This window comes from Liolophura sinensis, chromosome 4, assembly GCF_032854445.1.
Source record: "Liolophura sinensis isolate JHLJ2023 chromosome 4, CUHK_Ljap_v2, whole genome shotgun sequence".
Classification (NCBI taxonomy): Eukaryota; Metazoa; Mollusca; class Polyplacophora; order Chitonida; family Chitonidae; genus Liolophura; species Liolophura sinensis.
The window spans coordinates 5,954,182-5,980,785 of NC_088298.1; the positions used below are offsets into that span (position 1 = coordinate 5,954,182).

The following is a 26,604-nucleotide window of genomic DNA, read 5'->3' on the forward strand; positions in this document are numbered from 1 at the left end:
ATGGATCCCACACAAGTAGCAGGCTGCAGGTAACTGGTACCTACTCGCTAGTAACCCTTGATCAAATACATAATGGATGGATCCCACACAAGTAGCAGGCTGCAGGTAACTGGTACCTACTCCCTAGTAACCCCTTATCAAATACATAAGGGATGGATCCCACACAAGTAGCAGGCTGCAGGTAACTGGTACTTACTCCCTAGTAGCCCCTGATCAAATACATAATGGATGGATCCCACACAAGTAGCAGGTTGCAGGTAACTGGTACCTACTCGCTAGTAACCCCTGATCAAATACATAATGGATGGATCCCACACAAGTAGCAGGCTGCAGGTAACTGGTACCTACTCCCTAGTAACCCTTGATCAAATACATAATGGATGGATCCCACACAAGTAGCAGGTTGCAGGTAACTGGTACCTACTCCCTAGTAACCCCTGATCAAATACATAATGGATGGATCCCACACAAGTAGCAGGCTGCAGGTAACTGGTACTTACTCCCTAGTAGCCCCTGATCAAATACATAATGGATGGATCCCACACAAGTAGCAGGTTGCAGGTAACTGGTACCTACTCGCTAGTAACCCCTGATCAAATACATAATGGATGGATCCCACACAAGTAGCAGGTTGCAGGTAACTGGTACCTACTCGCTAGTAACCCCTGATCAAATACATAATGGATGGATCCCACACAAGTAGCAGGCTGCAGGTAACTGGTACCTACTCCCTAGTAACCCTTGATCAAATACATGATGGATCCCACACAAGTAGCAGGCTGCAGGTAACTGGTACCTACTCCCTAGTAACCCTTGATCAAATACATAATGGATGGATCCCACGCAAGTAGCAGGCTGCAGGTAACTGGTACCTACTCCCTAGTAACCCTTGATCAAATACATGATGGATCCCACACAAGTAGCAGGCTGCAGGTAACTGGTACTTACTCGCTGGTAACCCCTGATCAAATACATGACGGATGGATTCAACACATCCGATGTCCCACCACCCTTCTTGCGACTTTTCATTCCTTATGAGATGAAAGCAGTTGTGATGTCAGAAAGATTAAACATTTGTAACCAATGGATGGGACATCTGGTTGAACTATGTGCAACAACACTGATTGTGATTGGTCAATTAGGTGTTCTTGATTGATATTTCAGGAAAGTGAAACATTTCAGTGTAAGTGTAGGTTATTACATAGTCAGCAAACAGGTGTAACAAGCTTAGTGTGTAAAATTGTGGGTACACATTGGTGAATGTCATGTGGCGATGCAGATGCATGCTGTAACCAGGAAGAGCTGTGTGTGTAAACTGAAGCAATACAGTATACGTAACAGTTTGTTGTTACATTGTTGTAACAAAGAGCTTACAGGGTTGAGACAGAAGTTGTAAGCGATCTACCTGTACTTTTTAGGAATATTTGATGACCTATGTATATATATATATATATATATATACACACACACACACTCACACGCACACATATATAGTACAAGTAGTAGTACAAGTAACATTTTTTTAACACTGTTGTAACAAAGAGCTTACTTTACATGCATGGGGCTGAGACGGAATTGTCAGAGATCCATTTGTACTTTTAGGAAGATCTAGTGACCTCTTTATATGTAATAAAACCTTCACGTATGCTTCGTTAACCAGACCTCCCATTAAAGCAGGGATGATTTATTTTTAGGGTCATGCAACGTTTTTGTAACAATCTTCTCTCTCAGCAGGTACTATTGTTGGCCATGACTTATCACGGCTGCATGTGTGGAGTTTGCCTTGTGAACAGTATTACTCTGAACAGACACAGTGTGCTCTGTCTGGTGGAGGCGTGCTATCTATTCACCCTAGAAGTGATTATCTGCATAACATGGAGCGTGCTCAGTTATATTTGTGGGAACGGGGGCTGCAGAAAGGGGGCGACGGATGTCATACATTTTCTTGGTGGTCTGGTTGTCCATGAATGTTAAAATCTTGGAAAAGCTGAGCTGTCAGGCTGCCCTTTGCTCACATAAAAACATGTATAATGTGGTTTGTATTAGAAATGATATAAGATGCCGTATGTTAGCAGTATACTGAGGCCACCCTTAAAAGTTCTATGTTGGGTGTAATCCGTCATTTAAAAGAAATAGGCTAGGTCAATAGACAATTTTGTTTATTCAGACAAATGACATTCACAATGGTTTTAATAATGTTTTTAAAGAAATTAACAGGGACAGAAAAAAAACTTTCAAAAGTAAAATTTTGAAAACTGAAAGTAAAATTTTGGAAGATCGATAGTGGTTTACCAAACGAACATGGTTTTCATGTCTTGAACAATTTAACTCCAAACTTCACCACTACTCTCGACGCTACTCAACTAAATATACCTCCCATATATGTTAACTTTATTTATTTGATTGGGGTTTGACGCCGTACTGAAGAATTTTTCAATTATATGACGGCGGCCAGCATTATGGTGGGAGGCAGCCAGGCAGAGCCTGGAGGAAACCCACGATCATCCCCAGGTTGCTAACGTACCTTCCCACGTACGGCAGGAGAGGAAGCTAGAATGGGTAACATGCACTTCGCCTACACTATCAGGGGTCTCTGTATAATGCGGTGTTGTGTTATAACAGGTAACATGCACTTCGCCCGCACTGTTAGCGGGTCTCTGTACAGTGTGGTGCTGTGTTATAACGGGTAACATGCACTTCGCCCGCACTGTTAGCGGGTCTCTGTACAGTGTGGTGCTGTGTTATAACGGGTAACATGCACTTTGCCTGCACTGTTAGCGGGTCTCTGTACAATGTGGTGCTTTGTTATAACGGGCAACATGCACTTCGCCTGCACTGATAGGGGGTCTCTGTACAATGTGGTGCTGTGTTATAATGGGCAACATGCACTTCGCCTGCACTGTTAGCGGGTCTCTGTACAATGTGGTGTAGTGTTATAACGGGTAAGGTGCACTTCGCCTGCACTGTTAGCGGGTCTCTGTACAATGTGGTGCTGTGTTATAATGGGCAACATGCACTTCGCCTGCACTGTTAGCGGGTCTCTGTACAATGTGGTGCTATGTTATAACGGGCAACATGCACTTCGCCTGCACTATTAGGGGTCTGTGTACGATGTGGTGCTGTGTTATAACGGGTAACGTGCACTTCGCCTGCACTATGAGGGATCTCTGTATAATGTGGTGCTGTGTTATAAGAGGTAACGTGCACTTCGCCTGCACTGTTAGGGATCTCTGTACAATTTGGTTATATGATTATGAAGGTGGGGTGGGTAAATCGTGGTTTGCCAGATGGTTAGTTGCGAATATGGATGTGGTTCGTTCGGCAGGAGGTAAACAAGCAGACTTTGCTTTCATGTATCAACGAGAGAGAATCGTCGTGTTCGATTATCCGAGGACAATTGAAGGTTATGTCAATTATGGAACGTTCGAAGCATTGAAGGATGGCATGATATTCAGTCCGAAATGGCAGAGTGAGATGAAGATATTTCCACCACCACATGTATTGATCTTAGCTAACTTCAAGCCAGATATGAAGAAGATGTCGTTGGATCGTTGGAAGATCGGTGAGGTGCGGAACGACAAGATCATGTGGGAAGAAACAACAAAAAATGATGTATTTGATGAATTCATTAAAGATTTATTTTAAATTACATGTGTTGGTCCCATGGCAGTTCTCACTGGTAATGATGGTTCGTAGGCGTTGTGTACTCTCATGCCTTTCAGATCCCAGTGTTATAGCAGGTAACATGCAGTTCACCTGCCCTGTTAGCGGGTCTCTGTACAATGTGGTGCTGTGTTACAGCAGGTAACATGCAGTTCACCTGCACTGTTAGCGGGTCTCTGTACAATGTGGTGCTGTGTTATAATGGGTAACGTGCACTTTACCTGCACTATTAGGGGTCTCTGTACAATGTGGTGCTGTGCTATAACGGGTAACGTGCACTTCGCCTGCACTGTTAGCGGGTCTCTATACAATGTGGTGCTGTGTTATAATGGGTAAAGTGCACTTTACCTGCACTATTAGGGGTCTCTGTACAATGTGGTGCTGTGTTATAATGGGTAAAGTGCACTTTACCTGCACTATTAGGGGTCTCTGTACAATGTGGTGTTGTGTTATAACGGGTAACATGCACTTCGCCTGCACTGTTAGCGGGTCTCTGTACAATGTGGTGCTGTGCTATAACGGGTAACGTGCACTTCGCCTGCACTGTTAGCGGGTTTCTATACAATGTGGTGCTGTGTTATAACGGGTAACGTGCACTTCGCCTGCACTGTTAGCGGGTCTCTATACAATGTGGTGCTGTGTTATAATGGGTAAAGTGCACTTTACCTGCACTATTAGGGGTCTCTGTACAATGTGGTGTTGTGTTATAACGGGTAACGTGCACTTCGCCTGCACTGTTAGCGGGTCTCTGTACAATGTGGTGCTGTGCTATAATGGGTAACGTGCACTTCGCCTGCACTGTTAGCGGGTTTCTATACAATGTGGTGCTGTGTTATAACGGGTAACGTGCACTTCGCCTGCACTGTTAGCGGGTTTCTATACAATGTGGTGCTGTGCTATAACGGGTAACATGCACTTCGCCTGCACTGTTAGCGGGTCTCTGTACAATGTGGTGCTGTGCTATAACGGGTAACATGCACTTCGCCTGCACTGTTAGCGGGTCTCTGTACAATGTGGTGCTGTGTTACAGCAGGTAACATGCAGTTCACCTGCACTGTTAGCGGGTCTCTGTACAATGTGGTGCTGTGTTATAACGGGTAACGTGCACTTCGCCTGCACTGTTAGCGGGTCTCTGTACAATGTGGTGCTGTGTTATAACGGGTAATGTGCACTTCGCCTGCACTGTTAGCGGGTCTGTGTACAATGTGGTGCTGTGTTACAGCAGGTAACATGCAGTTCACCTGCACTGTTAGCGGGTCTCTGTACAATGTGGTGCTGTGTTATAATGGGTAAAGTGCACTTTACCTGCACTATTAGGGGTCTCTGTACAATGTGGTGCTGTGTTATAACGGGTAACATGCACTTCGCCTGCACTGTTAGCGGGTCTCTATACAATGTGGTGCTGTGTTATAACGGGTAACGTGCACTTCGCCTGCACTGTTAGCGGGTCTCTATACAATGTGGTGCTGTGTTATAACGGGTAACGTGCACTTCGCCTGCACTGTTAGCGGGTCTCTATACAATGTGGTGCTGTGTTAAGTGCTGGATTAATAGTGAACAGGTTCATGTGCACATCATAATTCAGAATGACAGACCCGGGGCAGATTCCACATAGCTCTTTCTAACTTTTAAGTCAAATGTTAAAAACTCTTATATGTTCCTTAGCTTTGGATACTGGAATTTGAAATTTAAGTATGTTCACCTGTGGAAAACGTTGATGAATTTCAGTTTCCAAAGCCCCAAAATAAGCTTTAAGATTATATTTCAGAATTTGACTTGTGTCAGAAGTGGTTTTGTGAAATCCTGATATTTTGTGTAGTTAAATTGGCTTAAAGCTGTCTGGCTAAACACAGGTTTTGTGCAAAGTTGTTGTATGTACGCAGATAAGCTTGTGAGGCCTTTTTTATTGGTCAGCCTGAATGCATGTAACTGTGATCTATCATTATCAAGTTCTCAATCCCCCCCCACTCTCTTGTGCCAAAAAAAAAAAGACAAATACATCATTTGTTATGATTCAAGATATTTCCCAGATAGTGAAGAAAGTTTAGCCATTCTATTCCTGAAATCAAGTTGACACTATACAGTATTGGTAGATTTTTGGTGGAAGACCCCCGCCCCCTTCTGCTGTCTACCAAGTGACTCTGAGTGAGAGAAAGGTTATCTTATGATCTCATTTTGCGAACTCTAAATCTTTTGAGTATAATGTGTTTATATACAAGACTGCATGATAACTCATACATGATGTGTATAGGACCCTAATCTGGGGTAGTATTACACACACATGCATTAGAATGGAGTGCCCTGGTTCCTGATGTCAACATGATCCTGAATAGGCATAGACTAAGAGGTCTACATGTACTCCTACAAAACCCATGCTTGTTTGCTGTATCCCCCCGTTGTGGAGCCTCGCTCAGTCGCATTCATGAGGTGTCAAGGCTATGGGGGCTTGCAGTCAGGATTACTGCGCTGCATTATAATAGCATTAAAGTGCTACTTTAGTTACAAGAGAGGCCAGGTGGAAATATTAAACTGATATGAATTATATGTTATGGAGTATACATGTAGCTAGTACCATGGTTCAAAACATTTATGATGAATAACGCTATATATAACCCCTATAAGTGAACAGTTTCCGTAAAATGTTTCTGATGTGATGTGATAATATTTTGAGTAAGGTAGTTATACTCGAATGATGTCATGCGTGTTTGAAAGTATGATGTTATTAGTTGCTATATGTCAGTGATGGGTGAAGCCAATTATCTTCGCATGATGTCACACCATGCAAAATTGGAATCGACAGAAAACTTTTGTGTCTGTAATGTCCCCCTGAAATAACAACAGTGGCTTTAATACAATACATACAATGGTGGCATCATTACCAGTGGCATCATTAATGGTGGCATCATTACCAGTGGCATCATTAATGGTGGCATCATTAATGGTTGCTTATAGAAATATTGTATTTAACCTAATAATTTGCTTAAATAATTGCAATCCGTCTGCTTCACCGACTGTTACGTGACTAGAAAAACTTCCCTGATCATTACTTAGAAAAGGAAGTTTGCTTAAGTTGCTCTGTATGTATGGGCTCATTACGATGTAAGTCTAAACTGAGTAAAATTTTTACAGCAAGGAACGAGTGGTATATATTTTTCAGAAGTGAAAGTTACTAAAATTTTGCTGGGCACAGTTTTTTTTTCTGTACTAGCGCCTGACTTGATATTGAAAGTGGTTAACAAAGAATATGACGCCTTTCAGACAAGGCATGGGTGGGAATTTATTGAGTTGGTTTCCACACTGAAAGTAATGCTTTAGAACGTTGATTTGCGTTTCGAAAAATTTAGGGCAAATATCAGGGTGTGCACAGGACTTGAAAAATACAATTTCATTTTCAACTACTTGAAAGGCCTTGAAAAAGATGAATACTCCTGGAAATTTGAAAATCTTAGTTTGTCCTGAATTTAAATATTGTCTGCTGACTGCCGAGTCTCTATATCGGGAGCTCGCTGATAATTCCCCCATAGTCAGGGCTTCCAGTGGCACTCACCATTGTCGCAAATTTAGAACAATTTTTTGAAATGGCGATAAAACTTGAAAAAATGCGAATGTTTTTGGCGACAAATTTATTTACTTAAGAAAAAATACAAACATTATACAGAATCTACCATGAGAGTTTTCCGGGGTGTTTAGCAGATTTTTGCAATTTTTCTTATGAAAATAATCCACTTACTTTCATTTCAAATGGCCTCATCTCGGCGAAACAACAACAACAACACAGTTGTATGGCGATTACTTGACAGTAATCTACAAAGGGGGTTCAGCATTGTTGCAAGTTGACTTACATTAAATAACGTTTGAATTCATTTTTGTTAATTAACAAATGAGAATCATGGCATTTTTGGGTGATGCCTTTCATCGCCAATTGTGAAAAAAAAAATTATCAGTGGAAATTAATCAGGGTAGAATTACACCTGTAAATGAAGTTACCTCCCATGAAAAACTTTTCCACTTAATTAACTATTTTTCTCGGATCTGAAGTGAATTAAATGTTTTAGAATATGTGCCATTACATAAATGTGTACATTTACACAGGTTTTCTCCTGTTACTGTACTGATCTGTGTACAATGTACTGATCATAATGTTGCATTTAAATAAACTGAATTTACAAATTAAGTTTGTAACAAATTTTTGTGGAAGAGGAAATTACACGCTGCCAAGCACTGGTTCATTATTTTGAGGGTCTAAATATAACATTTGATAAACTCCAGATATAGCCGGAAGAGACCAAACTGATTCTAGCAGCTACACCTAGGCAGATAAAAACGAATTGCCGAAGGAGACCTACAAGAGTCATGGCCACTAAGGAAGTATGGCTAAAGAAAAATAGTATTTACTACAAAATCTTACGAGTGGCTAAAGTGACTGGCTGAAAATACTGACCGAGAGGAAGCCGTGCATAATGATATATGGAGTTAATTTGTTTTTTCTGAGCCAAGGCCGTGTCAAAGGACGTGTCGCATTACAGAAGTGAATGGCAGATATTTCTTGCAAAAGCTAGCGTACTATTCAATATATGTACATGTAAATTAATGCATCTATAATTCAGACTTGAAATATAGTCTATAATTTGCACAATGGTATGTTGAGACTATCCTTACAAACGACAAAAAACTCGTTGAATTTCGTTTTCATGCACCTGTACGAACCCTGAACATGTGTGAATATTGCTGTGCTGGATCTATATGTACACTGGTTTCTGTGATATGTGCATTGATGATGCAGGAGTCAGCTGTCATAGGACACCAAAGCACTTGTCATGTGAGGGAGTAGGCTAAATTCCTAATGATTGATGCACCTGGCCTGTGCCTAATCTTGGAGTGCAATTACATTATGACATTATAATCACTTCTCGTTATCACTCCTGATAAATTAGTCATTCTGGATATTGGTCATTATTGATTTTTCTTCAGATTTACACTGAAAAGTGGCACCTGAGACCATGCCAGGGTTCAAACCAGTTACGGCCATATGTACTGTAATTCTTTTACCTTTGCGCATGTTTGCAAGTAAACATGTTTCGCGTGTTAATTCAGGCATACGAAGGCATTATTCTATGTTGACTGCATTTGTAAACTAATCAAAGTGCATTAAAACTTAAAGCTTTGTTACATCTATTGATACATGTGAAAAAGATCATATTCACCTGTGTATCAGACTGTTGATTAAGTGCATTACCTGCAATCATGGCTGAAAATCAAATCCCCTTTTCTTAGGTATGAACTGAGTAGCGGCTGACCAACTTAAGAAATGTGTAAATTTCATTCTGCGTGCTTAAAGAAGTTATTTGCAGGCCTGTGTAATTCTGTATGTAGTGGTGAAGTCAGTTATGAATGACATGTTGATGTATTGGCAAGTTTGTTGTGTGTGTGTGTGTTTTGGGGGGTGGGAGTGGGGGGGGGGGAACGGCACAGAGCAAGCTGACCTTGATGTACCTGTACATGTGTCATGCTGTGGACTCCCCCCATTCTCCTCCTGGTTTCCACCCACGATAATGCTGGGGGCCGTCGTATAAGTGAAATATTCTTGAGTACGACGTAAAACACCAATCAAATAAATCAGTAAATCATACTGTGAATAGATTTAGGCTTGGTCCAGGATTGTGTTTTTTCAATGAGGTGTTTATGCTGAACAAACATTTTCCCTAGGTAATGGAATTTGCAGATGGAATAATCAGGGGAATTGAAGTCAAGATTTAATAAATTTTCAGAAATTTTCTCTTCGCAGAATTTATTTCATTCCTGAAAAAAAGAGTAACATTTTCAGTTGATGTCAGTTATTTTTTTTCACATCTTTCAGATTTCATAGATAGGTCTTAAACCAGACAAGATATTTATGTTTAATCTTTGTATCTGCATTTGTTTTGTATTATAAGACAGTCTTGCTTTCCATGTGTAGTACGGATGCCTTGTTTGCTGTCTGTGCATGTTGACAACTTGAATTCAGAGTTAAAATGGCATGGGGTACATGGGTTAATCCAGGGCTATGCAAACTGCTAGTTTATGAATTCCTATAGAATTATTTAGTATCTATATTTTTAACTGGTTAGCCATTTTAGATTACAGTTAGATATACATTCCATTCGTTAATCTGACTGCCACTGGTGACAGATTCAGTGGCCGTAGGAGGACACAGTGTGACATCCCAGTGTTCCGTAAGTTGCGTCATGTCGACTGAGTTACATTGCAATACACACCATCGAGTCCACCTACATCAGACTGGGCGGTAGCAGTGGTGCCTCTGGTCTCCTCCAGTGGCCAGTGGAACGACATGTTAGCAGCAACTGCCTCCTCCAGTGGCCAATGGAACTACATGCCAGTAGCCACAACCTCCTCCAGTGGCCAATGGAACGACATGTCAGTAGCCACTGCCTCCTCCAGTGGCCAATGGAATGACATGTCAGTAGCCAATGCTCCAGTGGCCAGTGGAACGACAAGTCAGTAGCCTCTGCCTCCTCCAGTGGCCATTGGAACGACAAGTCAGTAGCCTCTGCCTCCTCCAGTGGCCAGTGGAACGACATGTCAGTAGCCTCTGCCTCCTCCAGTGGCCATTGGAATAACATGTCAGTAGCCTCTGCCTCCTCCAGTGGCCACCGGGAAGCGAATGGAACGGACCCAAGTTTTTGTATTACAGCTGCCATGATTCAGAATGGCTACCTATAGCAAAGTCTGTCAGATTTACAGATGACTGTCCATAGTATATTGCATAGGACTTGGGTCATTCTTCTGAGCGTGTGACATGCATTATTACCAAAAGATCCCTCCATGCATTATTACCAAAAGATCCCTCCATGCATTATTACCAAAAGATCCCTCCATGCATTATTACCAAAAGATCCCTCCATGCGTCGTTAGCAAAAGATCCCTCCAGGCATAAATACTAAAAGATACCGCCATGCATCGTTAGCAAAAGACCCCTCCAGGCATCACTAGCAAAAGATAAACTGTACCTCCATGCATCGTTAGCAAAAGATCCCTCCATGCATTATTACTAAAAGATACCTCCATGCGTCGTTAGCAAAAGATCCCTCCAGGCATAAATACTAAAAGATACCTCCATTCATCATTAGCAAAAGACCCCTCCAGGCATCACTAGCAAAAGATAAACTGTACCTCCATGCATCGTTAGCAAAAGATCCCTCCAGGCATAAATACTAAAAGATACCTCCATTCATCATTAGCAAAAGACCCCTCCAGGCATCACTAGCAAAAGATAAACTGTACCTCCATGCGTCGTTAGCAAAAGATCCCTCCAGGCATAAATACTAAAAGATACCGCCATGCATCGTTAGCAAAAGACCCCTCCAGGCATCACTAGCAAAAGATAAACTGTACCTCCATGCATCGTTAGCAAAAGATCCCTCCAGGCATAAATACTAAAAGATACCTCCATTCATCGTTAGCAAAAGACCCCTCCAGGCATCACTAGCAAAAGATAAACTGTACCTCCATGCATCGTTAGCAAAAGATCCCTCCATGCATTATTACTAAAAGATACCTCCATTCATCGTTAGCAAAAGACCCCTCCAGGCATCACTAGCAAAAGATAAACTGTACCTCCATGCATCGTTAGCAAAAGATCCCTCCAGGCATAAATACTAAAAGATACCTCCATTCATCGTTAGCAAAAGACCCCTCCAGGCATCACTAGCAAAAGATAAACCGTACCTCCATGCATCGTTAGCAAAAGATCCCTCCATGCACAATATGTTTAGATTAGCTGTACATGACACCGAGCTACATGTATGAGTTACCACACATAAGAGGTAATATGTATACTATGTGCATGGGAAAGGCTACGGTAATTGTTCTAAAAAAAACAAAACGAGAAAAAAGAAAGGCGTGGAAATTTCCTAATATCTGCTTAGTATATCTGCAAAGGCGTACTTTGCAGGCAGCCCTGTCCACAACGAAATTCTAACACGTCAGAAAACATAAAATAAAAGTATCAGGCAATTCCATTCAGTCTGTATATGGTGTTAGTTTCGGTGAATTCTGGCCATTGAGGCAGCCAAAGTTGACTTGAGCCATTTTATTTGTGTCACATGGTTGTCCCTTCTAACCAGGTATATGTATGATGGATGATGTGGTGACGGTGTGAAATTTACCAGCGTATTTTGTGCGCCAACCGTGTGTTTTTAGGTGGTCTTGACAGTATCTATAGGGAATGGTGGTGAATTGATATGGTTGACTGACCATTACAGTGTATGTATGTTGCACATGTACTGTCCACTTGAAGGGGCAGGGAATGGAGTACAGTAAGCTAAAGGTCCATGTGGGGAGAGGGGTTGGGGGAGGGGCTTACACCAGGTGTGTTGGTATGAGGCTTAGGCCAGGTAACCCAGCTGTACTTGCATTGGTCATATGAAGGATTTAACCAGTCCACACATGTTCTGCTGTGGCTATGGGCTGCACGCTGTGGTCAGAAAGGCCTGGTTGACCACTTGTACCAGTGTTTGTCTTTAGTGCATGTGTACTGGGTGCTAGGGCTGTTGTAGCTCTGTTTTTTTCACTGACACAGGATTGCGACATCAATTTGTGGTTGGACACACAGACTGGAGTTTGCAGTGTAGAGGAAATACTTCCTGGATTGTTATATGATGCAGTTAAGAATTTTTTTTGTGATTTGGAGTTGGAATTGTCAAATGTGTGGGTCACTGGAGATCTGTGCTTTCTGAAGAACAGTTCAGTTGTCAAGGAAATTTTTGGTGTTATCGCTATGTGATACTGTTTTGATGCCCTAGTCTAGTCAAGTGGTTTTGACCAAAGCTGGTACCTCCCAAGATTTAGGCATATTGCAGTTTTTGTTCTTTGGCAGATGTTCAAATATACATGTGTTTGCAAGCAAGTGTCTTTGTGGCGTTAAGGTAGTCGTTTGTTAACGTCTGGGTTTTAGTACATCAAGTTTTCTGGTTTGAAGTTAATAAGACGCATGCATAAGAACATTTCAAGGGCTTTTGGTTCAGTTGCGCTGAAGTACATCCGATATTAGGTGTTAACCTTATTAACGCAGAAGGTTAAGAAAACTTTGTTGACTTACCATTGGAGGAAACTGGTGCTAATTTGCATATTAACAATACTACATGTAAATTGGGTCAATCCTACTGTAGAGACAGGATATTAGTTCTGTTGGTAGAACTGCTTAAGATTCGCATGGAGGATTAGTCTGTATAAGACAGGATGTGTAAAAGCTTGGATATACCGTCGTGTAGATAGGGCAGTTCTTCTCGGAACCATACCCTGCCATTTCTTCAAGTTGTCCACGAGCCACTTGAATAAAGGCTCGCAATTTGCTCAAGAACGGAATTGCCAAGAACTGTATTCTTTTCTTGTGGATCAAGCAGAACATCTGCTACAATAAACAGATTCTTTGTTTTGCTGTAGGTTCTCTGCTCAGACTGCATCATTATATTCCTGTCTAGTATAAAAGCCATGGAGCGCAATTAGTATCCTAACAAGGTGTCACGATTGTATAGCGGCTTGCCATTCTGTTCGCTGTAGCTGTTGCATTGATACTACAAACTGTCTCAGGTGATACTATGGTGCAGTCGCTGCGTTTGTCAGTAAATTTTGTGGAGTAACCTACAAATAGCTTCATCCGGTGTTTGCCGAGTTTATTTTCTACAACTTGAAGATTTCATGAAGGCATTTTGTTGATTTTCGACTTTGTAACCAATTGAATTACTCACAAAAATGAACTGTTCCAGATGACTTTCTTAGTGATGCACATTTACTCTCCGCTATGGCATTTTTGACAAGTCTTAGTTTGGCAGCATTGTAACATTTAGTGTTTCAGATGTTGCACTTGCAACTGTTGCATTTGTACAGTTTTTTTTATTAATTGTTTATGTAGATCTGTAGTGGGTTGTTTATTTTGCAACATTATTTTTTGCCATAACAAGACTGTTGCACTGAGCAACAACTCTCTACACAGCCTAGTCTTGCGCTTGCTTTGTGTTTGAGTCTCATTATTTGTCATTAAGGGGGTTTGCTCCTTTTACCAGAGGCTCTCTTAGCCTACCTTAATTTCACGTGTTTTGAAGTGTTTGTGTTCGGGTTACCCCCTGGAGGCTCCATTGTGCATTGTGCATATTAGGTCATCCCACCTATTGTGGCACTTTGACCATCTGTGACCTCTTGACAAGCCTGGCTGACCTGTGACCTATGACCTCCAGATAAGGCCAGCCATGGCAGTGGGTTTTAAGGCCATGTCATGTACCTGGCCCCTCCTCCTCTCGGATGACAGATTGACTTGGTCTTACTTTGTGAGTATGCCCATCAGAAATTAGAGAATTAAGCAAACACCTTGTAGACTGTGCCATGTGTAATGACATTCACACAGCTACATGTATAGCTATTATGCTTTTTGAAACAGCCACGCATATGACCTACCCTATTTGACCTAAAACTTTGTCCAGGACTAAGTTGCTCATTTTCCCAGACTGGGGAGTTCTGTTGATTTTACAAAGGTGCTTTGAGAGGTGTTCGTAAGGTAGGATGATGTCCTACTGGGAAAACGTAAATTTTAGCACCAGAAATAGTGTCTCAGGATATTCATTTGCCTCCTAAAATGCTCTTTTGTGGACAGATTTTTAGGTCATTTAGGGTAGATAGAATGCTGTTGATGTGCTGTAGTAACTCTGCATTAGCTAAGATAGTGTTAGCTTATTGCTTTGTGCAATGTAATGTGCAAGTGTTGTAATTAATGTATACATACTATACAGTCCATAATACTGGTGTTAATTTGTAGCCGAAGTGAGAAAAAGGAGGTAACAAAAATAAGCAGAAGTAGAAGAAAGGTAGGAGCAGCAATCTGCAGATAGTCGTGGCTTTCCCCTGGGCTGTGCCCAGTTTCCTCCCACCATAATGCTCGATGTTGCTGTCACCTAAGTGAAAAATGGAGTTCAGCATAAATAGTAGATGAATTTGTACCAGGCAGTCATGATGTAAGTGAAAAAAAGCAGCATAGGTGTATCAAAGGCCTTAATTACTGAACCATTTATGTGTTGATATGCATGTTTTATCTTGTTGTTCCCTGATATAATATACTTGCACCATTGCACTCTGTGTAAATAGCAGTTGCATATCCCTGCCTTGTGCTGCTATAATCATATCAGACATACCGGCTTTTTCTTTTTTTTTAATTGTGGTTATGACATTTGAGACGTCTGGCAATTTAAACTATGTGGCCAGAAATTAGCTCAGTTCTGTTACACTCTTACTTCTGAAGTTAACCATCTAATGTACTTAGACTTGTGTCTCCGTAAACACTCAAGTTCTGGTGCAGAGACACAAGGGCACAATGGGCGCAAGTTCAAATCCCGGCCTTGGACAGGGAATTTGTGTCGGAGCTAGGTGGCAGTAAGTGATCAAATACGCTCCTGCAGCTATTTGCCCAGTCTGGCATTTATTGAGGAGGACACAGTGTGTGTCCAGATTCCCCTGTCTAGGTGAATGAGGGGACTTTCTGCTCGCTAACTCTTGGATCATGTGGAACAGATCTACTGTTATTGTCCTCTGATTAATCCAATTCAGTGGGTTGAGGAGACAGCCCAGCTTAACTGTAAAACGTATATACATCAGGAAAGCTTAGTGGCTGAATTGTTGAACTTAGAATTTCCTTTAAGGAGAAGGTGGTTAAAGGGGAAGTAACCGTAGAAGTAGCTTAGATTAATGTAACCAAAAGAATGAAACCTGTGTTAAAGCTCTTCACCACAAGGGAGAGGAGGAAGAAAGTGGTAGGGTGGGGGTGGGGGTGGGGGTGGATAAATGGGTTTTTTTTTATTTGAGGTGACAACATAAATAATAAGAGCTTCTTGAAAAAAGCTGAAAAAAATTACTTAGCAAAATTACTGTTGTCACCTGCAAACTGGTAACTGGGGCTTTCGCTTTCTTGAATTTCTAGGAGAACACGGCACAAAGTGTATGAATTTATTATGTGTGGGTGGTTAGTCCGGCTATATGTTGACTTGGGATGTGAAATTTTACCCCAAACAGTGCATATTAATCATTTAGATGCAAATAAATATCATAAACTATCACTTTCGATGATGAAAGTTTAATTCCCTGTAGTGTTTCAACATACCTTCCAAACAAAACTCAAAATATCTTCATAAGATCCGGAAAACTGTCAGAACCCAGCAAAATATACCAATTTTTTAAGGTGAAAGTGCAGGTTATTTACCATGGGTATAATTGTCATTGATTCATGTTTCATTTTGAGGGGTTTTTTTTTTATAAAAGTTGTCTTACCAGATGACAAGATAAAGTAAACCCCAAGTGATGTGAAAAAAGACAATTTTTGGAGTAGACACAATAATTTGGGATTTATTCAAATTAAGGATTGAAGGTACACAGTAGATACATTTTTTTAAAGCTGTATTCAAGGGGGACAACTCAAGCTGGCCAAGTCTTTATTGATATAAAAATGTTAAAGGTATGTTCCCATATTGATGACAAGATAACCCTGGGACCCCTGTTTGACTCATAGGGCTAAAATCCTGTTAAAATAGATTTAATATTACACCATATGAGTCAGATAGCTGAAGTGAAAAAAACTTCCATTTTTCACTTTCAGTGTAGGCTATAGTTGGACGTTGACTGGTTTTTGTTAGTATTTACCATGATGCAGTATGAATTCAGATAATGGACTTTTTCATTCAAGATATTAGTCTGTGTTATTTGATCCATTTATACTTTGTGTGAAACCCTTAAACTGGTTGGTCTAATCAATGTAGTTTTGTCTCCAAAGTAAAATGTGCAAGGACTGGTTGACCCGTATCAGTATAATGGCTCGAGCTGGTTGGCTTACTTGCATTTGATAAGTCGGCTCGGTGAAGCAGCCCTAGATAAGAGTGGTGGAAATCCGTCCTGCAACATGGAGGCACGTTACATGCACTCTATGGACTCCTACATGTATGTCGTCAAATGACTGAAATGAAAAATGTGCATATGATAGACACTTGCTTTTTCATATGCACTAGTAATTTTTAGTCATTTTCATAATAATTGTATCCATAAATTGCACGGAAAAAAAGCACTTTAGTGGTGTGAAGATTTGCTGTGTGGAATTTCAGACATGAATGATTTCTATTCATTTTATTCATTTCATATTGTTTTGCAGTTATATACATGTAAATGGAATCTAATACATTGGGCAGTTTTAAGTCATATTTTATTGTCTCTATTATATATTGGATTAGTTTTGTTGAGGTAAACCAATATGATTTAAAGGTAATAACTCTGAAGAGTTTGAAATACCTGGTAACATTTTCACCCTTTTGTTTTTAGTGATGGTCATTTTATGTTTTTTTTGATGTTGGTGACCTTTTATTTACAATGTAATATCAATTCTTACTGATGATTTCTTGTTGTGTTTCAGTCCAAACTGAAAGTGGGCTCAGTTGAGGACTCAGCTGCCCTAATGACGTCAGACTGGGGAACCGACGGGGGAGCCGAGCTCGATCTCAACACACCGGTAAGTCACCGCTGCCATTTGTCACCCCTCATCCGGTTGACCTTACCCCTCCTCCCCCCATTGGACACCTGCTTTGCTGAAAGGATACATGAATTGGTTGGTTTCTGTTTCTTGATTTTGAGTTCAGGTATGTGGCCTGTGATTTTAAAGTACATGAATAGCTTTACAGTTTTTCATCTTGAGGTGTAAGAACAGCTTCGCAATCTTCTTCTTGAGGTGTAAAAATAGCTGTACAATTTCCTAAAGCCCCAGGGGTCAGTGCAGTTATGAAGTAGCCTGTTGTGGAGACATCAACAGTGTATGATAGCTGTTAATACTGCATTGTTGGTGAGAGTGTCTGACTGAAGAATGAAAGTCTGGTCGTGCACTCCCAGTACAGTATGTCATTTCCAAGTATGCTTAAAAATACAATGGTTCTTGAGAAGAGCAAATTATGCCTCGAAAATCAAATTCAGTCTCTATAATCATTTGGGCATATCTTCATTTTCATTAAAACCATACTCTTTCGTTTTATATAGTACCTTGTCATGTATTCTTAAAACACCAGTTTCACTGTGGGTAGTGCGTGGGAAACAATGAGGTGTCGGTTTCACTTGTGTGAATGTTAGTGCAGTCTAACGTCTTGTTTTCCAGCAATAGCGTATACATATTTGTGATTTAAATTTCTTGAAAATCTTGTTGAAAATAATCAGATAAATGAAGAAGCAAAGCGTGTAAAGCTGTACTGAAATAGACAGCTTCTACATGATTACACTTTGAAGTAACTAAAAAAAAAAAAAAATTGTACATCGTAAGAACAGTTCTGCAGTAGGGAATATTTTCCGCCAAAACAAGTCTGTTCCAGACAGAGTATGACATACCATTCTCCACTGTTCCGCTGCTGTGCTTGTGACCCCCTGCCCCCCCCCCCCCCCCCCCCCCACCTTATAACTTCACATATTCTAAATGATCATAACCTTTGACCATAATTGACTTTTCCTGATTTTGGGAGTTCTGTTGATTTTAGAAAGGTGTTTTGAGGTTTGCTTGGAACATGGGATAATATTATACTGGAAAAAGTTCTAGCATCAAAATAACATATTGTGATATTTTCTTGCCTCTAAAAATACGGAAATCGTGACATGTAACAGAAATTGTGACGTTTTATGGGGTACACTACTTGGATGGACTACAACGGATACTCCCCATTGTATACCCCCCCCCCCCAGTGGTTTATTGCAAATTGTTCATCACAACATGACAATACAGGAAAAAATGTGTTGTTAAATATGGTTTGTGTTTAGTTCCTGCTGAAAAATTTGTGTTTGCACTATCATAAAAATGTCTTTATTGATATGTACTTTATTGTATGTGTGTGAACTACCCTCCAGATTTCATATCTGTCCAGTGGCTATGGCCAACTATGCAGTGAGAAATGTGACGTTGTTGTAAATTGTATTTTCAGCTTTTTTTTTTTACAGTACTTAGAACGCATTGGTATTTAAGCCTGGAAATAACATGAGAGTTGGTTTCAGGACATAACTGGTTAATTTCCCAGCTATCCACTTTATCAAAAAGCTACAATGTTATTCACCTGGCATCTTTGTCCTGTACCTATATACCCTGGTGAAAATACTATTTGACACAGCACATTGTCCTAATTCTTTTGCTGATTTCCAGGTTTGGCTTTGAAGCTGGAATTCAGATAGTATTGCTTATATGTGGACTAAAATTTCTATAATTGTGACTGTCAAACTGTTCATTAGGATCATTTGTGAAATCATGAGGAAAAATAGCCATTTTGTCATTTAGGATTGAATTTCACCTACTGTAATTGTTCAGCCTTTTCACGTGTGTACAAGGTATTTATTCAAGCATATCCTGAGAGTTAACTGATAAAATTATACTTTTAGTGAAGCGTTGCAACTGGCTAATCCAGCCAATGTAGTTGTGTCGCTAAAGTCAAGTTATAAAGCAGGGATGGGAATTTCCCACAGATTCGCAGATTTCTGCGGAGTTTGTTTTGCCAATGGTCCATTTTGTAATTCGTGTAAATTGGTTAAAAGATCTTGGGCGGGAGAGAGTGTGCGGAGGAGTGGCAGCATCTTCTGGGTGTCATTCCAGGCGCCTGCCCTGATTATGTGACTATACCGTATCAACAACGACGGGCTTCAGGCCTGGAATATCTTTCACACGTTGTGATTGGTTGAGAAGTGCTTGTTAACCAGCGAGAGTTTGCGCTACTAATTCGCACAGCAGTACAAAATTGTCTCTAGCCTTATCCGTGTAGGAATGGTCATCTTTCTGAATGAAGAAAACAAGGCACAATTAAAGGGGGTTGACAGCAGTGTGAAAAACAAATTGGGATGGGGTTGGCCGGAAAGATCTGTGATTGTTAGAGTGAAAATAGGGAAAGACATTGAGGAAGTAGTAGAAAACTGGGCGGGTTTTATCAGCGTATGCGACTTACCGGGAGTGTACTTACTGTAGTGATGTAATCTGGCGGCTTACCGGGTAAAGAGCAGTGTACTTGCTGTAGTGATGTAATCTGGCGACTTACCGGGTAAAGAGCAGGGTACTTGCTGTAGTGATGTAATCTGGCGACTTACCGGGTAAAGAGCAGGGTACTTGCTGTAGTGATGTAATCTGGCGACTTACCGAGTAAAGAGCAGTGTACTTGCTGTAGTGATGTAATCTGGTGACTTATCGGGTAAAGAGCAGCGTACTTGCTGTAGTGATGTAATCTGGTGACTTACCGGTAAAGAGCAGCGTACTTGCTGTAGTGATGTAATCTGGTGACTTACCGAGTAAAGAGCAGGGTACTTAGTGTAGTGATGTAATCTGGCAACTTACCGAGTAAAGAGCAGCATACTTGCTGTAGTGATGTAATCTGGCGACTTACCGAGTAAAGAGCAGGGTACTTAGTGTAGTGATGTAATCTGGCGACTTACCGAGTAAAGAGCAGGGTACTTGCTGTAGTGATGTAATCTGGTGACTTACCGAGTAAAGAGCCTCATACTTGCTGTAGTGATGTAATCTGGCGACTTACCGAGTAAAGAGCAGCGTACTTGCTGTAGTGATGTAATCTGGCGACTTACTGGGTAAAGAGCAGTGTACTTGCTGTAGCGATGTAATCTGGCGACTTACCGAGTAAAGAGCAGTGTACTTGCTGTAGTGATGTAATCTGGCGACTTACCGGGTAAAGAGCAGCGTACTTGCTGTAGCGATGTAATCTGGTGACTTAGCGAGTAAAGAGCAGCGTACTTGCTGTAGTGATGTAATCTGGCGACTTACTGGGTAAAGAGCAGTGTACTTGCTGTAGCGATGTAATCTGGCGACTTACCGAGTAAAGAGCAGTGTACTTGCTGTAGTGATGTAATCTGGCGACTTACCGAGTGAAGAGCAGGGTACTTAGTGTAGTGATGTAATCTGGCGACTTACGGGTAAAGAGCAGGGTACTTGCTGTAGCGATGTAATCTGGTGACTTACCGGGTAAAGAGCAGCATACTTGCTGTAGTGATGTAATCTGGCGATTTACCGGGGTAAAGAGCAGTGTACTTGCTGTAGTGATGTAATCTGGCGACTTACCGAGTAAAGAGCAGGGTACTTGCTGTAGTGATGTAATCTGGCGACTTACCGAGTAAAGAGCAGGGTACTTAGTGTAGTGATGTAATCTGGCGATCTTACCGGGTAAGAGCAGTGTACTGGCTGTAGTGATGTAATCTGGCGACTTACTGGGTAAAGAGCAGCGTACTTGCTGTAGTGATGTAATCAGTTACGGATGGAAGGGACGGGTTGTGCTGACAGAGCATGTAAACGAAGAGCCAGAAACGTGCGAACATGTTGTCCGCATGACAGGACAAACTACTCACTTGGTTCAGCCTTCAAACTTCAACCTTCAACATGCAACATATAGTTTTGTAATTGTTTTCAGTGTAAAGGCTAAAATTGGAATGGATAAAAAGCTAGCCTTACTATGAGTGTAAATGCAATTGGGTTGCCTGTCTAAATTGCTAAACTTGAATTCGTAAAAGCTTAAATGCCTGGAGCTTCCGAGCCCTCCTCCGGGCTCCGTCTGGACCTGGCTGGGGGCCCATCACCCCCCAGACCTCCAGACCCTCGACTCATTCCCATCCCTGTATAAATGTGCATAAATTGCACCCAAACCTGCGGTTTCATGTGCTAAAACTTTGAGGAATTAGGGTCATCTTTCTGAAGGACCTTTCACTTTATCCATCCATGTTACAGGGCCATTCTAGATTTTCATTTTTCTGAAAATTAATATCATAGCAGAGCAACTTAAATTACAATTGCAAATGTCATTTTAAAACCTCAACGTGCTTCTGGAAGTGAAATACAATACATGCTCTTTGGTTATTGAGCAAATCGTTACTAGATTGATTAGTTGCGTTATATAAATGAAGTTATCTGCTCTGGTTTCTGGTGCGATGTAACGGACCATATTGATATAGTAAACTGAACATCATTTCTGTTCCCAAGCCTTTTAATGAATCTCGCGGAGTTCATACAATCCAAAATGTTATATTGGGTTGCCCATCATTTCCCCTGAGGTCAATACTGCAAGTCTTTAACGTTTACAGAGTTACATGGTATGTATTTTGAAAAATACTACCTAGTACTGTATATGTGTATATACACGACTACACCTTGATGAATACTGTCAGCTTCCCCCGGCTGACCTTCAGTCTTGTCTGCCAGCATTTACCTGTTGCCATGGAAACGGGTTAACTAACTGTTGCAGTTCTCCCATTGGATATTGGGAAAGCTCTGACATCAGTGCTCATGGTATAAATTAAGAGCTGACCCAGATAGGCTGTTTTCCCCTTTCTTGTCCAGGAGTGAACTAGGATGTTGCTGATGCAGCAGTTTTTGGTGTAACCATAAATCAGTGCTGTTACTTAATCTGTTGGCACAAATAGGTTTTTGTAACTTTTGTGAAATTTACATGTAATGTCAGTTGGTCATCTTCATGATATTTTTTTTTTTTTTTGGTATTATTATAGTAGGGGTATTTTCTGGTCAGTCATTTGGGTTACCCCCTACAAACATATTTTTTATTTTTGGCCTAGTGACAAATCTTCTGTTGACTCAAAACATCAAATGTCACATGATATTGTCAGCTACATATGCATGTAGTTAGTGCTCATCAAGTTTCTTTGGCACATTCAGATTTTATAACTGAATTGTTACGTCAATTTTACGACTGGATGAAAATGACTATTAAATCATATATTTCATATATTGTGACAAGGGCCTTGAGCATACTTCTGTATGATACCTCTAGTTCATAAGATACCTGTAGTTTGCCCGTATCAGTATAATGGCTCGGGCTGGATGGCTTACTTGTCTTTGGTAAGGCTTCTCAGTGAAGCAGCACTAGATAAAAGAGTGATGGAAATCCGTCCTGCAACAGGAAGGCACATTACACATTACATGACATGCACTAAGGATTCCTGTGTCGTCATATGACTGATAAATTGTTAAGTACGACGTTAAACCCGAAAGCACTCACTCATTGAACTCCAAGCCAGGTTCACTCAAATACAGTATAAGGATGAGAATTTTCATCTTTTTCAATGTATCTAGTCTTTGACCCAAAAATGACCAAACTAACCTTTCACTAGTAGGGTCCAGCTCGTTTTCAGCTAATTTGATTTAAGGCAGTAAAATAAATACTAAATAACCTTAGCGCACAACACCTACCCAGGCTCCCAAAGTCCCTGTCAACACCGCCCCCTCCCCCAAAACATCCATTGTCCCAGTTTAGCCCTTCAATTGCCTTAGGCCAAAGGCAGTGGGTGTAGTAGCAAGGTGACTGACCTGTACTTTGTTGGGAGGAGGGGGGGGGGGGACGTTGACTGGTTGCTGATGGTGTAAGACCCCCCTTTGTAATATAAATGAAACTGATCAGGAAGCTGTGGTATGCATGCTGCATGTGACAGTGTCAGTACCACAGCTTGCTGCATTTGATCAGTTTGACAAAAGAATCGTTGCTATAGTCACACCTGCCTTTGGCACTGCCATGACCTGTCCGGGCTTCACAAGAGTGTTGTCATTGCAGTGTCTGCCTGTCTTTCCCATCTGAGTGGCTGGCATATTCTCTGAACCTATTCACTGGAATTTCATGATCTTTTGCAGAGATAATTGGGACATATACAAGTGCCATTTGGCCTTTTCCAGTCTTTTCTAAAATTTGGTAGTGGTGGTGAAGTGAGCGTAGAGCTATGTATGCGCTGTGAGAATGTGTCAAAGCTCTTGAAAACTAATTTTTATGACTGTAAAATGCGCCTTGATGGACAGTTGTGTGTGTAACACTCAGTCAATACATACAAATTTTTTTTTTTTTTTGATTGCATTGTGCATGTTTCACTGCTTACTGGTAACAGCTGCATTTCAGATTACATCATGCACCCTTTCCATCACTTGTGATCGGATTGTGTGAGGGTATTTATCCGGTTGAATCATCAAACAAATCGGTCACATCTTGCCATAACTCTAAATAAGTGACCTTCCATTTCAATCAATGAGGAAGCATGCTGCCTTCCTGTCCGGTAGGAGGTGTGAATGTCAGTAACCTGTAGATGGTCGTGGGGTTTCCCCCGTGCCCTGCTCGGTTTCCTCCCACTTGTAGCAATCATGTAAGTGAAATACTTTGGAGTACAGTGTAAAACACCTGTCAAATAAATAATTCAACTAGAAAGCCAATTTTCAGGATGCATGTCAATCAAAACTTAATAGGCAAAAGTAAATACTGTACAGAGGATATTGCTCAGTGAAGGTTGAATACCATAAATATTGTTCGAGTGAGAGGTGGAAGTGATAACCCATGAGACCCGAATTATTTATTATTTACATGTATATCCTGACATTTTCTCTACATGTATGTGTGTTTTTATCTGTAGCATCCGTGGAAAAAACAAAAAGCAATGTGCTATCTTCGCCGTATTTCTGATTCTATTCAAGGCCTCCAGCAGTGTAATAGCAAAATGTAATAAAATGTAATAACAAAGTGTAATAGTGTAATAGCAGTGTAATAGCAAAATGTAATAACAAAAGTGATATCTAACTAGTGCCGATATCATTTGTATCAGTGAAGGAAGTACTGGGATTTCACTGATGTATAAATAATAAATAGTTTGATTCTGTCTTACTTTTCAGCCATTTGAGATTCAGCAATGTCACAGTGAAGGAGAGAATAAAACTTTCTCTATAGAGGCGTAATGATGCTCCCCACTTTTTCATCTCCATTTTCCAGTCCCTTCCCTGACTCCCCTCCCCTCCCCTAGACATGTACCTGCATATTGAAAACTGCCCCCCTCCCTCCCTCAACCCACTTTCCACACACACTAACCACTGACAACATCCACCACCATATTGCACACTGTCATCACACATCATACACTTTGGTGTGATATTGAATATGTCCCCTCAATACTGTGCTTGACGTAGTGGTAAATGTGATAGGCAGGCGGTCATTGAACTGCTGGCTAACCTGGTGTGGCTAACCTGGCACAGGATCTGTATACAGGGTGTGTGTGGCCTTAACACTGTGTGTACACGGCAGCCAAGCTGTCTAAGCTGCATGTGAGTGGCCTGATGACAGTGTGTATGGACAAGCCAGACAGAGTCCACAGTGTGTAGTGGGAGTGCGGGAAGGACAGACCTGGACTGCTGAACACTGTGGCTGTGACTGTGGGTGGCAGTGAGAGCAGACCAGCCAAGGCTAGGCTGTCATCTGTTTGAGCGCCAGATATCTCAGCTGGCTGGCTAGGCCAGGTTAGCTAGGCTGTTGATCAGAGCATTGTGTCAGTAACAGGCCAGCTTCTGTCTCGATCTTTATATACGTGTACAGAGGCCAGTGTAGTTTTTTCTCCAGTGCCTGCCCTTGTCACAACCGTGTTTGACATCGTAGCAGTTTGGGTCGAGTGTCGATGTTACGACCTGGTGGATGTGGCTGGAGTGATGGACATGAGTCGTGCGTTGAGCTCAACGTCTGCGGCCCTACCCCAGCACAAGGCCCCGTGGACTACGAGACCAGAGATTATCACCATATGGTTCGGCCGTGGCGGATAACTCTCCCACGGACAGCACTCCACTGGCTCAAAATATCGTTCAGCCTGGGGTCCGAAGTAGCCTAAATGTTCCCAGGTGATGTGTTTTTTTATTCGTCCAATTCGTGTGTTCTGTGCGTTAAGCGGGAACAGGGAGAGGACTGTGCACAACAACAACAACATCGCCACCACCACCATCACCACCTCCACCATCACCACAACCACTCGCCATCGTCTCAGCAGCCTGAAACCTCCCGAGAGACGAGGGTAAGGTGTCAGAAACGTCACACGTTGATGCTGTCGTGCACAGGTTTATTGCATGAGCCATGTGTATCTATTTAACGTATTTGTTTAGTCACATATTTTTGATCTTAGCTTAATTACCTGATGCAGAACAGTTGGCTTATCAGACCACGTAAATTATATAATATTGATTTGTAGAAGGCCATGTGAGAGAAGGGGGGGACAAAAAAAACACCAAAAGGTGAAAAAAATGTGACAAACCATTTTAACATCCCTGTTTAGTGCGGTCAGATTTTCCAGGTCAGTAATGTAATTTTTTGGGGAAATCTGAGTAGATAAGATGTTGCCACGTAAGCCAGTGCTGAGAATCTACTGAGAATCGGGCTTTGTACTAGGTCAGGCTTTCTCTGTTGGCCTGTTATATGTCACCATATGGTGGTCACATCCCAGGCTGGTTACGAATGCTCACTAATAACACCAGCCAGAGCGGTCATGCTGGAGTAATGCGGGCTGACAAATTCTAATTTCACAGGTGTTTTCTTTGGCAAGAAGCCCTTACCAGCTGCAGAAGGATTGTTAATGTGTGCTTGAATAGGTGTAATTAATTCTGTCTTAGTGAACTACTCCCATCTCCTCCTCACAATCTCGGACTTCCCCCACACCTGCCTTTGTTAGCTTAAGAAGTGGTCACTGTGACATCATAGTCGTGTGAAGTGCCATATGGTGAAAGGAATGCCAGGACTGTCATTACGGCTCTGCATTGTCTGGTTTCACCTTTAGGATAATTTGACATATACTTACCAGTATATGGACTTGTCCCATACTTCATCATTGCCTGCCAAGGCTGGTATGTTTTAATGTTGTTTTTTAGAATAATACTAATGTCCCAAAAATCCATTTTTGTGCATGTACAAAATTTATTCCATTGTTTAATTTACATGTAGCCTATGATATTTGACTGAAGTGGCACACTGTGGTGAAAATATGTATGCTGTATTTCTGATAGGGTTTAATGGCATACAACATAGGTTAGTACATGTAGCTACTATATAAAATTGGATTTATGTAGATTTTCATTTTCCAGGAATTATAACAAGAGATATAGGACAAATT

General features: G+C 41.3%; 1 protein-coding gene across 1 annotated transcript in view; it reads left to right on the plus strand.

Annotated features, from left to right (window-relative positions):
- Positions 1-26,604, plus strand: part of LOC135464550 (la-related protein 4-like) — a 67,566-nt gene that overhangs the window by 13,112 nt on the left and 27,850 nt on the right. Inside the window, exon 2 of the mRNA XM_064741975.1 lies at positions 17,102-17,197. Within this exon, the coding sequence (XP_064598045.1) occupies positions 17,144-17,197 (54 nt within the window). The 5' untranslated portion in view covers positions 17,102-17,143. The remainder of the gene's footprint in view (positions 1-17,101; positions 17,198-26,604) is intronic.